Source organism: Typopeltis vanoorti, chromosome 20, assembly GCF_054136105.1.
Source record: "Typopeltis vanoorti isolate ZY-2024b chromosome 20, IOZ_Tvanoo_1.0, whole genome shotgun sequence".
Lineage (NCBI taxonomy): Eukaryota > Metazoa > Arthropoda > Arachnida > Uropygi > Thelyphonidae > Typopeltis > Typopeltis vanoorti.
In genome coordinates this window covers 27,103,051-27,119,515 of record NC_143568.1, presented here as the reverse complement: position 1 = coordinate 27,119,515, position 16,465 = coordinate 27,103,051, and the positions used below count along the sequence as shown (strand labels likewise).

General features: G+C 34.4%; 1 protein-coding gene across 13 annotated transcripts in view; it reads left to right on the top strand.

The window, feature by feature from the left end:
* Positions 1-16,465, top strand: part of LOC150095297 (CYFIP-related Rac1 interactor B-like) — a 587,095-nt gene that overhangs the window by 525,969 nt on the left and 44,661 nt on the right. For all 13 annotated transcript variants that reach the window (XR_016550081.1, XM_090410586.1, XM_090410583.1 and 10 more), the window contains one exon: positions 3,881-3,951. Coding sequence is in view for 12 of the 13 variants with exons in the window: in XM_090410586.1 (XP_090266712.1) it covers positions 3,881-3,951 (71 nt within the window). In the remaining variant the exon portion in view is untranslated. The remainder of the gene's footprint in view (positions 1-3,880; positions 3,952-16,465) is intronic.

Sequence of the window (16,465 nt, the reverse complement as noted above, 5' to 3'; positions counted from 1 at the left end):
AAATTATCCCCCACCTAAAATTACTTTAAAAATATTATTAAATGAAACAAACAGTGACAGAACAGTGCTAAAAAATATTCAAGAGAAATGCAGTCAGGAGTAGATATGAATATTTGAAGTAAATAAAGGTGGTAAATGATATTTGACCAGAAATGCTGAGATAATTATGCTTTACAGTAGCTGCAAAACATAACATTCTTTCTCTTCTCTCTCTTCCATGATCTATGTAGATGATGATGAGGCCAAATGAACTCTTTCCACTTCTGTCTGTCCCTGGAGAGTCCGAACAATTCTGTCCAGTTTGGTGTCACTTGTTGTGGTATGGTTTTCAGGTTTTTATTTTGTCTATCCATCTAATTCTGGGCTGCCCTTTGGATCTTTCACCTTCCATCATTATATACAGGGCTTTAGTTGGTAAACTTTCTGTGTCCATTCTGGTCACATGGTCAAACCATTGCAGTCTTCTTTCTTGGATTTTGTCTATTATTGTTATTTCTTGTTTTAGTTGTTTCCTTATGTCTTAGTTTCTTAGTTTATCCAGCAGAGATACTCCAAGTAATCTTCTTAGCCAATCCATTTCAATAGTTAAAATTTTTTCTCTTCAGCTTTTTTTGAGATTCCAGCATTCACTTCCATAGAGAAGTATTGGGAGGACCCTTGTCTCATAGATTCTTACTTTCGTTACTTGTTCGATGTCGCTTGATTTCCATATTTTATTTAGTTGTCCAAAAGTTTGGGATGCTTGACTAATTCATCTGTTTATATCTTTTGTAATTTCCCCATTGTACTCAATTACTCCTTCAAGGTAGGTGAAGTTTTCTACCTGCTCTAGATTCTTACTTTCAATTTCAATTTTCAGATTGGTGTTTCTTTTTCTATTTGCATAATTTTTGTTTTGTCTATATTTAGATTTAATCCAAATTTTATATATTCTGCCTTTATTTTATCAGAAATTCATTTAGATCTTCTTCCATGCTTGCAAGTAATGCAATGTCGTCTGCAAATTTTAAATGTGTTATATTTTTCCCATATATTTTGATTCCAGAGTGTTCTTTGTTTACGGCCTTACTGGTTGCTTCTTCCAGTATAAGATTGAACAGGTCTGGTTATCGATTGTATCCCTGTCTTACTCCACACTGTGTGTAACCAGTTGGTTAAGGTGTCCTCACTCATACTGCACTTTCAGATTTCTCATATTGATTCTTTATTATTCTTATAGTTTTGCTGGGAATTCCAAATTCTTTCATAGTTTCCCATAATTCTGTTCTACGGATTGAATCAAATGCCTGATAAAAGTCTGTGAAATTTATGTAGCAACTTTGGTTGTACTCTAGATGTCTTAAGGTGAATAATTGATCAATTGTGCTTCGTCCTGGTCTGAAACCTGCCTGTTCTTCTCCTAATGCTAATTCTATAGTTTTATAGAATTAGCATTACTGAAGAGGTTAATGCCTCTAATTATTGCATTCTCTTTTATCTTCTTTTTTGTATATAAGAGTTGGTCATACATTACCAGTTATGTATGACCAACGTATAAGCCTTGCTACTAGAATGTATATAGGAGATAACCTATATAAATCAGGAGTTATAACTGATTTGGTCCAATCAGTAGGTATTGCTTCATGTTTGTAGATCCTTTCCTGCTTTTAAGAATTCTGCATGTATTTCAATACCAGGCGCTTTCCTAGTTTTAAATTTATCTATGCTGTGTGCTATTATTTCTTTGGTAAAGATATTTGTTTCCTCTTCCATTTCAATGGCTGGAATAATAATATCCTGAGAGCAGTTTTTATTATATAAGTCTCTAAAGTATTCTTCTCATCTGGCCATTCTTTTTTGTTTTACTTTCAATTAGGTATCCTTGTTTGTTTTTGATCATTATCATTTTTGTTGTCTGTGTCTTACTAATTTGATCTATTTGTTTATATAATCTGTGGAGGTTATTTTCTTTTGTTAGCTTCTCTGCCATTTTGCATTTTTCTTCTAATATTACAAAAGGCCATACGATTAGAGTAGAGTTGTCATTGTACCTATCTATAAAAAAAAGGGAAGTAAAAATTACAGAGGACACCCAGTTTTTTTGGAGACCGAGGAAACTATTATTGTTAGCATTTTATACTATAAATGCTTGAAGTAAATGTCACCCCAAGAAAAGAGAGAGAGAGAGATCTACTTCTGTTGGTGATTTTTCTATAATTGAAAATAAAAATTGGAGTGGGATGAGTTTTTGTTTTCAAGAGAAGACAATGCTGAGGTTTTGATAGAATGAAAGGTAACCAGGTTACTCTCACCCCATTAAAGAATGATATGATAGTTTTTAAGGAATAAGGTTGTAGAAGATCCTTGAAGCTTGGAAAATGTTTGTGCTCTGTAGTTTTTGTTTGTTAAATGAGTAAGAAGAAGAATGGAGTGTACTTTCATCAGCAAAATTATAGATAGGATTATTGGTCAATGAGAGAAGGTTATTTAATAAGATAAGACAAAGTACTAAGTTACTCTTGCATTAGTGGAGAAGGTTGAAGATAGGAAGCTATCTGCTATTATACACAATGATTACTATTATTTCTCTAGATCTAATCAACCAGAGAGAGAGAGCTGGCTACCCAGTTACAGAAGGTGAACCAGATGTTGGCAGTTTACTGCACAGCTTCAATACTAGACACATTGTTCTGGAAATGTCAAGAAAAACAGCATATGTTTCTGAAAACTTTCCACATATGTATCTAGTATTGTGGAATGTATGATAACAGACATGCTGGGAATATAGAGTGATGGGATCAGTGATAAGTAGGATTCTAGATAGTGGAGAGGCTATTAATGACTTTCACCATTATTTTGGAGTGGAGCAGTGTGAGGGTAATGGATCAATAGTCTGACTGCAGACTTTTATCTCATTTTTTTGAATAGACGGTTTCATATATTGGGAAGATCACATAGGACAGGTATTAGCTCTGGAGCATAACTTTTGAGTATAGTTGTTATATACCATCAAGACCAGAAATCTTTTTTTTGTATCTGAATTATTTAAGATTCTACTGGTGTTTGTGAAGATTGCAGCAGGCATCTTGTGCACTGTTTCTGGTATGATAGAAGGTAATTTGTCTTGATTATCTAAGCAGGACAAATTACCTCCTATCATATGTAAAAGGGATGTTATCTGATAGAGAGAAAGGGGGTAGAAGCGTAGATAACAGAAGTTATGCCCATGGCCTTCGCAAAGATATGACTGCCATTTGGACAGGAAGTGAGTTTTCTGCATTTTGTCCTTTCAGAGTAGATTTGGATTTGTTGATGGTTGTTTTGCATTTGTTGCATGCTTTGGTGTATTAAGCCACCTGCAGAGTACTGAGTTTTTTTCTTGAACCACTCTAGTACATCTGCTATTTCAACCATGACTTTGAAAGTCATTGGAAATAAAGGATGTTGTGCCAATAAAAATAAATAATTTCTGCAAATTGTTCAGAGTAATTGCTTGAATCAGATAATCTGTAAATCTTGTCCTAGAGACCTAAATATGATACTTGTTAAGTCACCGAATTATGATATTAATTAATGATACTTCAATCAAATCTTGCACCATGTATTGTATATAATTTAACTAACAATGTTCATAATCATCCATTGCAATGTGTGGAATTTGAACCTGCAGCCTGTAAATTGGAAAAAAAATACTACTGCTCAAGCCAGGTTTGTAAAAGTAATTTGTACATTTATTTGTTCTAATCATTGCACAGGCTGGAAGTACAGTGATTTCTGCCTCGATTGGCTGATATTGTGAAACCCTTTTCTTGAAATTGGTCATAAAAAATATAAATAAACAATCATATCTGCAATCAGTATCTACATTCGATAGTATATTTAGTCTGTTCTTTATTTTTAGATAAAAGGTTGCATTAAGGTACTCAAGGACCAACCTCTTGGGTCAGTTGAAGGTTTAATGAATGCTATAAGGTAAGCTGAAATAGTATTATTTATTTAACAGATTGTGTGTTTAAAAGAATAAGAAAAAAAGTGGTTCACCATTTCTGGTGAGAGAGAAATTAAGTTCAAAATCTGTTAATGTTCATTGGTTGTTATGTGAAAATTCATAAGTTAAAAGTCTTAAATGGCTTCATCTTGGCTGAATCTTATTCAGAAGAAATATATAATATTCATCTTTCTATACAAAGTGAACAAATTAAAGCTTGCACTGCGAATCTTCTCAAGTGTGAAAGTGATGGTTAATCTTCAGTATGCATATTTTTAGGATGCTTTTGGCATCAGTTGCTTTGTTATTGTATTACTATACTACTACTACTAAGATGAACTTTTAAGGCTTTTTCTTTAATAATTATAATTTTGAAGATAAATCAGTAGCAGTCTCACAAGCTAAATAACTTTCAGACATGAGAAATGCAGATAAACTAGTTCTGTCTGGCTTGTGAAGAAAATCAGTGAATTTAAAACAGTTCTGTCAGGTAAGTAAAATGTTTAATCAGAAGATTCAATGATGGGTGAGTATGAATGTCTATTAACAAAACAAAGTTACTGATGAATATACATGTGAATGTGTATTTAAAAAAAATACAGATACTGATGAATATATATATATATATATATATATATATATATATATAATGTCCTTGGTTGCCATCTAATGTACAAGGATGTATATTATCCCCTCTGTTATTCATGATCTGTATGAATCGCATTATGAAGGAAAGTGGTATTAAACCTGATAAGCCATCTAATGTACAAGGATGTATATTATCCCCTCTGTTATTCATGATCTGTATGAATCGCATTATGAAGGAAAGTGGTATTAAACCTGATATCGAAATTGGAGATGTTAATTCAGCTTTTTACTTTATGCAGATTATGTTATACTTCTAAATAAATCCAGTACAAGTCTGCAAGATTCCTTAACTAAATTGAATAACTGTCATAATAGATTTGGTTTGAAGGTCAACAATAACAAGTAAAGACAGTGAAAATATCAACTGCATTGTGAATGGAGAACCTATAGAACAAGTAAAACTTTTCAGCTACTTAGGCACGATTTTTAGTGAAGATGGTAATTTAAATATGAAAATAGACAACAGAATCAACAAAGCTGGTACTGGTATGGTAGGAAGTCAACTGAACAATTTATATGGAATAAGAGAAAAATTAGTCAAAATACTAAATTACCTGTATATAAGACCATGTTCAAACTAATTTTTACTTATGGATCTGAGAGCTGGGTCAGAAGTAAAACACTTGACCAAATACTAGAAACCACAGATATGAGAGTCCTGAGAAAGATTCGTGAACAGATGGCATCAGTGGCAATATCATATTAAAAATGAGGATATTAGAAAAGAACTTGACATTGTCAGCATCCAGGAATGTGTTAGCAGAGCTAATCTCAGGTGGTATGGTCACTTAAACAGAATGGGAGAGGAAAGATTAGCAAAACAAGTGTTCTCTGCCAGGTTGGCAGGGAAAAGGCCCAGAGGAAGACCAAGATATAGGTGGATTGATATGGTAAAAAGTGCCATAGAAGATATAAATATAAGATCTGATAATGTTGGAGTCTTGTTAGGTAACAGATTGAGTTGGAGGAAAATTGTGGATAGGAAGTTAGAAATGATGTAAATTTTTCATGTAGTACTATCATATCCTGTACACCCATTGAGGATACATGTCAGAAATTTGATGATGATGGTTACCATCTTTTAAATGCTGTAATATTAGTGATTCCTGTGGGAGGGTTAGTGAACTCTTTGGTTTATATCATCATGTTGATCTACTTCCTAATATATACTTTCAAGAGGGGTTGGGGAAAACATGTTATTACTGTCTATTGACATAGTTTTCTTGCAAATTAGTTTATTTGTCAGAATGCCAGTATTTTCAGATCTTATGTTTTAGTTTTTAAGGACACTTCTATCTGCATCAGTCCATTTAGATCTTGGTTTTCCTCTAGGTCTTTTTCTTGCCATTTTGGCATCAAACAACCTTTTTTCTTCCATTCAGTTTTAGTGATCATACCACCTGAGATAAGCTCTGCTCAGACATTTCACAATACTAACAATAACAAGTTTCTTCCAAATATCTTCATTTTTATTATCATTTTTCCGTTGATTCTCCCTCCCCTCTCCAATTTTTCTCAGAGTTTTCTTATGTATGATTTCTGAGATTCATCAATTGATTTATTTCTAATCCAGCGCTCACATATGTAACTTAGAATTGTAAGTTACATAGATTAGTGATTGTTTAGATTATTATAAAATTTATGCAATCATACTTTATCACCTTTGTTTATTCTGCTGTCTATTTCTATATTTAATTTACCATCATCAATATATCTACCCTCTTGTGAGGAGGGTGGAGTCAGGATACTATAACAGTACAACATGATGCACTTATTGTCAGATCGTATATCACTATCATGTAGGGTACTTCTTACTGCATCGATTCACCTAGATCTCGATCTTCCTCTGGGTTTTTTCCTGTCATCCTGGCAGCAAACATTTTTTGCTAAACTGTCCTCTCCAATTCTCTTTAAGTGACCATACCACCTGAGATTAGCTCTGTTAACACATTCCTGAATGCTAACAATATCTAGTTCTTTCACCTCAATTTTGTCTAAAGTAATGAAGAAGATTATCAACAGTCGACTTCTTCCAACACTTTGAAAACTGCCATCTAATTAGTGACCACCAGTATGGATTTCACCAATCTAGACAGAAAGATCTCCTGGACTATATCACATACCCTCTACTCATCCTACTCATATGACAAGCTCTGCAGTGCTCAAGCTCCAAGATCATTTACAAGAAGTGCTCTGAATACTGATTTTGCAAGTATCCTTGATTGGGGTGAAAACAACCTCGTCAACCTCAATGCTTCCAAAACAGTTTTGCTTGTTTTCTGGCAAAAAAGACTTCAGATCTTCACTTACTTTTGATAATGTTCAGCTCAACAGTCAAGACCAAATCTCTCTTCTTGGACTGACTCTTACTCCAAACCTTTCTTGACATAATCATATCACTTCTATAGCATCATCAGCTTCCAAAAAACTTGGTATCTTTTTCAACTCAAGCCTGTACTTCCCTCTGCTGAACAGTTATTCTGTATAAATCCCAAATCTGACCAATTTTGGATTACCGCTCTCATGTTGGTGTGCTGCATTTAAAACCTCCTTAAAAGAATATCAATAGATTATTCTTGTTAATACTGGTGTTCCTCAAGGCTTTGTCATTTCACCCACCTTCTTCTTGATTTATATAAATGACCTGCTCTCTACTATAAAAACCCTATTCCTAGTTTTGCACTCAATTCTGTGGAACAGCCTCCTCTGTGAAGCATTTCCAAAGCACTACAACCTTCAAAAATACAAGAAGAATATCAACAGATTACTCTATTCCTGACTCCTGCCTACACACAGCATTTATTTGCTATAGGCCCTTCTGCCTTTCATGTGTGGGAGTAATATATATATTTAAATAAAGATATTTATTTAATTACCCAACCATACCATTAAGTTCTGTTACTATTATTTTGAATGTTTTAGTTTTTCTTTTCTCCCAAAGAAGCCCATACCATCATCATCATCAATTTCCCAATATGTACCCTAAAGGTATGTTCCAAAGAATCTTGAATCATGAAGTTAATAATAATGCAAACTTAATCATGTATTACAACAGCACTACATGATTAAGTTTACATTATTATTAATCTCCTATCAACAATTTTCTGGAAAATCAATCTATTACTTGTGTGCACTCCAATATTGTCAAATCTAACGTTCCGTGCTTCTAAGGCACTTCTGACTGAATCAATCCACCAAGACCTTGGTCTTCCACTGAGTCTCTTTCATGTTGGCATCAAACACCTGTTTTGCTAACCTTTATTCACCCAAGTGGCCATACCACCTTAGATTAGTTCTGCTCACACATTCTTGAATGCATTATTAGATAATGTCAAGTTCCTTACTAGTTTACTAGAAAAAAAAAAGTAAAAATGTTTACTCCCTTAATTTTTCTCAGAACCCTCATATCTGTGGTCTCTAGTCTTTGATCAAGTGTTTTTTTCTAATGTAATTTTTCCAACTCTCAGATCCATAACATAAAACTGGTTTTAAAACTTTGGGCTAATTTCTCAATTATTCCATATAAATTTATTCAGCTGGCTACCCACCATACCAGCTTTGCTTATTCTATTGTCAATTTCCAGATTTAACTTGCCATCTTCACTAAAAACTGTGCCTAAATAGCTGAAATATTTTACTTGTTCTTTAGGATCTCCATTCAGAATGCAGCTGAAGTTTTCTATGCTCCTGCCTATTTTCATAGCTTTGGACTTTTTATTGCTGATTTTCATGCCAAATTTGTTACAGCTGCAATTTAGTTAGTAAATCCTGAAGACTTGCATTAGATGTGTTTGAGTACAACATCATCTGTATAAAGCAAAGAACTAAGTTTGACATCTCCAATTCTTATATCATGCCTAATGCCACTTTCTTTTTTGATATGATCCATATAGATGATGAATAAGAGTGGAGATGATGTGCATCCTTGTCTTACCCTGATTTTGCATCAAACCATCTTCCTGTATTTCCTTCAATTCTCACTGCTGACTGACAACTTAAATAGAGTCTATATATTGCTCTGTATAATGTTCCATTTATCCCATATAACTGTGTTATGCAAAACTTTTCTTTGAGCAGGCACCTTATTATATGCCTTTTCCAGATCTACAAAACTTAAGTAGAGATCCTTGTCATGTTCTCACGATTTCTCAACTATTCGTCTTAAAATGAAAATCTAATCTCGACAGCCTCTATTTGGCCTAAACTTGGTTTGTTCTTCTCCAAGTTTCTCTTTCACAATCTTTCTCAACCTCTTTTCAAGTATGATTGCATAAATCTTACCTGGAACACTTAGTACAGAAATTCCTCTGCAATTCTCATATTCAGTTTTATTCTCTTTTTTATAGATGGGTTCTATCAAAGCTCTACCCCAATCATTGGGAATTCGACCTTCTAACCAGGCCCTCTGAATTATGCAGTGTAGTTACTGCAAAACTTCATGCCTCCATACTTAGACATTTCTGTTCGAATATTGAATCCAGCTTACTTTCCACATTTCAAGTTTTTGACGGTTTTTTCTACCTCAAAGTATTGATATGTACGAGGGTGGTATGAAAAGTTCTCGGCCTAACAATGAAAAAACACATAATTTTAAAATTATTTTTATTTTTCAACATAATCTCCCTTAAGACTAATGCATTTATTCCAGTGATGGAATAAATGCATTAGTCCTCCAGTGCCATTATCCTGTCCCTGTAGTGGTTCTCAGTAAGAACTGTAAAATACCTCTCTACAGCTGCAATCACCTCTTGATTCAAAGAAAAACGCTGACCAGCGAGGAAGAGTTTTAGTTTTGGGAAGAGATAGAAGTCAGAGGGAGCCAAATCTGGGGAATAGGGTGGATGTTCCAACAATTCATAGTGCAGATCCCCTTAATTTTCCCATTTCCAAAACACCTTTGTGAACAGGTGCATTGTCCTGATGAAAGATGGATTTTTTCTTCTGCAAACCTGGTCTTTTCTCACAAATTTTTTTTTGTCTAGTCTGGTTAAAAGATCAGAATAATATTCCCTGGTTATTGTTTTACCCTTTTCAAGATAATTAATAAACAAAATGCCTTTAGCATCCCAAAACACTGATGCCATGATCTTTTCTGCTGATGAAACCAACTTTGTCTTCTTTGGCACTGAACAACGAGCTTCTGTCCACTGTTTTGACTGCTGTTTGGATTCTGGTGTGTAATGGTGAATCCAAGTCTCTTCCATAGTAGTAAATCTGCGCACAAAATCAGTTTTATTTTTTATTAAAACGATCCAAGCACTGTTCAGAGATTTTCATGCGAGTGTGTTTTTGATCTAAGCAAGCATGGCACCCATCTTGTACAAAGCTTTTTCATATGCAATTCTTCATGCAAAATATATCCTACACATTCTTTTGAAATGCCTCTAGTCTCAACAATTTCACACACTTGGACTCGCCAGTCATCCAATACCATATCGTGCACTTCATCAATGATTTCTGGTGGTGTTACACTTTTTGGATGTCCTTCACGTGGATCATCTTCAAGGTTGGTATGGCCACGTTTAAACTCAGCAGTGCCGATTTCTTAATTTTGAAAATGAAGGAGAAGAGTGCCCATAAACTTTTATGAACTTCGAATGAATTTCTTTTTTCGTTAAACCTTCTTTTACAAAGAAATTTATAACCCCACGATACTCAATTTTATCCATTTCAAGGGATACAGACAACATTTTTGCTTCAGACAGCTGTATAAAACAAGCTACTTGATAGAATGACTTGCAATTTCACACGGATGCTTATGACAGATGTACCAACTTAGAAAAAAAAAATCTTGCTGATAGTATTACCATCTATAGTCGAGGCCGAGAACTTTTTAGGCCACCCTTGTACATTTTTGTATTCCTCTTAAAAATTTTATAGTACAGTTCTGTCACTGCTTGATTTGTTTAACAGTCTTTCAATGTAATTACTCCAGACATCTGGGATATACTTATCTTTAGTTTTTGTCACCTTTATAATCTTTGACTCCTTTCACAGTACTCTTTCCTTCATTTTTAAGCTTCTTCAATAGCCTCCAGAACATTGTGCCACCTTCCTTATATTTATTTTCTATATTCTTACCAACGTCTTCCTTACACATTGTCAACTTATTTGCTAGAAACTTTTGGTATGCTTTCTTCTCTTCCGTGACTGTTTCTTTAACTTCTTGCGTCCACCATGGTGTTCTTATTTTTCTATCCTTGCAAACAGCTTCACCACATATCTTCCTAGCTGAATTAATCATTGTCTTTTTAAGAGTTTGCCTCTGAGACTCTAGGATTTGGTTCTTGTTTTCAATTTGTTTTGTTGTTTCTTCAATGATTTTGTATAGTCAAGTCTACAATTTAGTTGTAAAAGCTCCTTTTACCAGTTTTATCCTGCTTGGTACTAAACAATGGTCACTTCCAATTTCAAACCCTCTGTACACTCTTGTATTCTGAACGTGCATGATGATATTACTATCAACAATGACATAGTCAATGAGGCTTTTCTTATTTTTTTATGTCTTCTCTCCATATGAACTTGTGCACATCTTTATGTTAGTAATGACTGGTCAGTGTCCTGAATCCAATAAATACTTACCATTATTATTAGAATTGCCATTTTTTCCAGATTTTCCCCAAATGTTCCTATATGCCTGGTGTTATTCATTTCCTACTCTGATGTTCAGATCTCCAACAAGGACCACTGTTTTCATTTTCTTTATATCAGCCACCTGTTCTAATGATTCAAAAAATTTCTCCACTTCTTTCTTAGAACCTTCTGTGGTTCTAAGAAAGAAGTAAAATGAAACTTATTTGTGACCATAGGCACAAATAAGTTTCATTGTCCATATCCCAATTTTGAAGTTTGCCAACATGACTCTACTTGAAACTGCCTTTCAATTAAGAAGTTGATCTTCATGCTTGGTGTTGAATGCTATCACTACTCCTTCCTTTCCTTGATCATTATTGCCTGAAAATAACATCCTATATTATTATTTAGTAAGATCTCACCTGTTTTTGTAATTAATGCTAATTATATCCACATGGTACTTTTCATTCCTTCACATTGTTGGAACTGAAAGGTATCTGTTTCAATTATGGAGCAACAAAGATTTAAAACTCAGCTTTGAGAATTAATATATAAATGCAATTTGCTGGAATCATGTTGTTGGATAAGGGAGTTCATATTATTATAATACAATAAATGTCTTCCTAAGGGAAAAAAAAATAAGAGGTATTTTTGATGATTGCAAAACTAATTCTTTTTTCCAGATGACTGCAGTTTTTCAGACTCACAGAGAAATAGTTAACTATTGAACCTTTGTTATATCATGTTGTAGTGAAAGAGCATTGTACACAAATGGTGAAACCATCACTTTGCAAACAATGTTTTACGCATACTGGCCTCTAAGTTAGAAACCTTCATGCAGATGTACGTAAACAACACTTACACAGCATATATGCAAAATACTTGGTCATGTGGATCACCATGTGTTGTATGCAACTATTTAAGAATATTGCTGGTCAGTAATCATCAATGGTGTTGATCACAATGGGAAAACAAAGGACCTTTCATAGTTCAATAAAGGACTTGTTGTGGGTGCCTGTCTGACTGGAACCACAATTTTGAAAACAGTAGAGTTGACTGATTTCTTAAAAGGTGAAACATCCCAGGCGTTTAATCAGTAGAAAAATAGCCCACCGCTTGTCTAAGAGGCATAACTGTGATCCTAAGACAGTCTATCAGAAACAAGATTGCTGTCATCCAAGAAAGCCTGTACCGACAAATAGAATTAATTTCCCATGTGCAGCAGTTGACTGAAGCATTCAATGATGGCTGTTCCCAACCCATATCTCACTGAACTATGTGCAGGGAATTGAAGCATATTGGTATTAGCAGTCACATGCCTATACATTAAATAAAATGTTTCTAATTCAGTGGCTGGTATATGTATTATCAAAATGTTAACAGGACTATAGTCATTTGCACTGTGATTACAGTACTTTCTGTTGAACTTACCATTTGTACCCCACTGTTTTTAACATTTTATTTCTCATTCCCATTCACCAAAGAAATCTTGTCCCATCTATCAAAGGCACCTTAAATCCCCTCCTCCAAAAAAAGCTAAAACTTTAGTTAAATATACCAAGTTTTCAATCCTTTCTTTTAGTACGCGTGGATAGGCTTATGTGTCGTCAGACATGTTGTAATAGATTTCACTGTATGATATGAATACAGATGGATAAGAAAATAACTATTTATTAACTTAAAAGCTAATATTTTGCTGGTATTATATCCAGCATCTTCAGAGCACACAACACAAAGTTTGTTACAAATGCAAGACAACCACAATCCTGTGTAACAGTGGAGCTAGTATAAGTAATTGCAGCGTGCAACACAAGACTAAAGTCCTAATATGGCGCCATCTAGGTGAAAAAATAAAATAAAATAAAAGTAATAAATATTCATTTGGTCTTAGGATGACTGTCTCCCAAATCTTTGGTAGATTTATACAGCCATACTTGTTAAGGTTTGGAGTATGTTTTAAGGCTTCTGTTGATTCCAGAAACAACCTCTCTGACTTGTAGAAGCTTCTGTGCATTACTTTTGTTTCTTTCCAATTGATCCGGTGTGCAGGGGTATCCAAAGCATGGTCTGCCAGACCCGACTTGCCATAGCGAAAGTGTCGGATATATTTTTTGTGTTCACTGAGGCAGATGTCCATAGTTCTTCCTGTCTGTCCATAGTAGGCCTGATGGGAAGAACAGGGCACTTCATAGACTCCTGGATGTGATAAAGGAGTGCATTTGTCCTTAGGTGAACGGATGAGAGTTGCTAATTTTACATAAGGTTTAAATACTGTGCGTAGTTAGTGTTTGTTAAGCACCCTAGATATCTTTTCAGATGTGCCTTTAATGTATGGGATGGTGATAGTTTTGTTGTAGTCTTCTGTGGTAGATAGAGGGGGATTTCTGGGTAGCATTTAGTATGTTATCTATCTTATGGGAATTATAACCATTGGTTAAGAAGGTGTGATGTAGGTGAGAAAGTTCAGCAGTGAGAGCAATGTCATTGGAACAGATTGCTCTAGCTCTATGGGTTAGTGATTTTAAGATACCATATTGTTGAGAAGGGTGATGGTGTGATTGTTTGTGTAAGTATCTCCCTGTATGTGTGGGTTTTCTATGAACCGAAAATGATAAGGAACCTTCTGGAAGACGTATGTCCAGGAAGGGCAGGCAGGTCATTGGCTTCTAGTTCCATTGTAAAGTGGATTTTAGGGTGCTGGCTATTTAGATGCACTAAAAATGTATTCAATGTGTCTGGCCATGTGACCAAATAGCAAAGACATCATCAACATAGCATAGCCAGAGACTAGGTTTGAGAGTGGCTGTGTTGATAGCTAATTTTTCCAGATGTTCTATGTAGAAGTTGGCTAAGAGGGGAGAAAGGGGCGAACCCATAGCTTCCCATCTAATTTTGTATATTTTCCCTTTCCATGTAAAATAACGTGCCTATGTACTGTGAATTTAAATAGCTGAAATATATCTGGAGGAAATTGTGAATTTAGTAATTTAAGTGTTTCAATCAGTGGTACATTAGTGAATAATGAGGTGATATCAAAACTCACCATTAGGTCTGAACTATTTAAGGTGTGGTTTTCAAAATACTTTTTAGGTGGGTAGAATTTTTAACAAAAGAGGGAGAATTGTTTGTGTAAGTGGTTAGTAATTTGGCTAAATGGTTAGCTAGTTTATATGTAGGACTGTTTATACTATCTACAATAGGAAGCAAAGGTGTATACCTTGTTTGTGTATTTTAGGAGCACCATATGTTCTGAGTGTTTTAACGTGCAAGGGTTTGAGTTTTTTGACAATTTCTTTTGGCCAGGAAGTGACTTTGTTCAGTAACTTGCACACCTTATTCTTTTGTGAGTTCGTGGGATCTCGATCTATGATTTGATATGTAGACCGGTCTTGGAGAAGTGCATGCATTTTGCTTTCATATTCTGTTGTATCCATTACTACAGTGGTGTTTCCTTTGTCTGATTCGGTTATTGTAATGTGGTTATTATTGCGTAGTTCTTTTAGAGCTATTATTTCTTTATGTGGGATATTATTTTTGGGAGACTAGGTTTGAGATGGATAAGGATATTGACCACGTCTAACCTAATGTTATTGGCTATAGCTGGAGGCAAGTGGTAAATCCCGCGTTCAACGGAAGCCATTATTTTTGTTTTAGGCACATCTTTAGGAGTAACGGCAAAATTGTATCCAAGACTTAATGCACTCGTGGCCTCTTTGGATAAGGTTGTCGATGATAGGTTCACAACGACGCCATCTTGATGAAATTGTGGCTGCTGCGTAACATTGTGTTGCTGGAGGATTTCAAATTTTTTCCGGTGTCGGTTTTTAACTTTAGCAAATTCTTTATTGGCTGTCGAGTCGGAGATTCTATCCAAGATTTCCCATAGCTCCGGGTTCAAAATGTCAGATAATGTATCACATAGCACACTGATGGAGGAATTTATTTTTGAAAGTTCTCGATGAGTAGCATATACCTGTTCTCATAATAGTGCTAAACTTGCTCTTTTATAAATCCTTTGGGCTTTGGCCGAGTGAAACTTGTTCCTAATTTTTATACAGTCATCCTAAGACCAAATTAATATTTATTACTTTTATTTTATTTTTTCACTTTCTAAGACTATCATTTGGACTACTATTTCAAAATTTTGAACTTTTTTTTTTTTTTTTTTTTTTTTTTACCTAGATGGCACTATATTAGAACTTTAGTCTTGTGTTGTACGCTGCAATTACTTATACTAGCCCCACTGTTACACCGGATTGTGGTTGTCTTGCATTTGTAACAAACTTTGTGTTGTGTGCTCTGAAGATGCTGGATATAATACCAGTGAAATATTAGCTTTTAAGTTAATAAATAGTTATTTTCTTATCCATCTGTATTCATATCATACTGTGAAATCTATTACAACCTTTCTTTTAGTGTTGCACAGCGATCAGCATTCATTTTAGAAATTATGGACTTTACAACTGTGTTATAAATAACTCTTTTAATTTCCCGATGTTTCGATCTTCAGTCTTAGTAACAAACTTTGTGTTGTGTGCTCTGAAGATGCTGGATATAATACCAGTGAAATATTAGCTTTTAAGTTAATAAATAGTTATTTTCTTATCCATCTGTGTTCATATCATACTGTGAAATCTATTACAACCTTTCTTTTAGTGTTGCACGGCGATCAGCATTCATTTTAGAAATTATGGACTTTACAACTGTGTTGTAAATAACTCTTTTAATTTCCCGATGTTTCGATCTTCATATTAAGATCATCATCTGGAGCATATACAAATATACAGGACAAGCTGGGTTACATTACACACAGTAAGCTAAAGAAACAATGATTTGGTCACTGGTTATTCTACTGGCATGACCTCTAGTGAAAAAAAAAATTATTACAAATTAATTATTTATAAACTACATCATATTTTTATGTCCTAAAAAATAGGACATAAAAATGATGTCCTATTTTTAGCATTACAGTTGTTATTTTTGATTTAGGATCCTGGATTATCTACAGTCCTGTTTATAGTTAACTGTTAGGGAGAAAGGTTAAGTGGATCGAATATGTGCCTTCCATATACTTGGGATTTTTAGACCATCATTATTGTTCAAATTGGGGTGGTTGATAATAATCTCACAAGCTTCCTTAAATATGCATTCATACCATGTTTTGGTGTGATGTAAACAACTGGTGCTTTTCCAGTCAATTCTATGTAAGGTGTTCAGGGCATGATCAGTAAGGCCAGCTTCACCATAGTTATTATGTTTAATGTGTCATTTATGTTA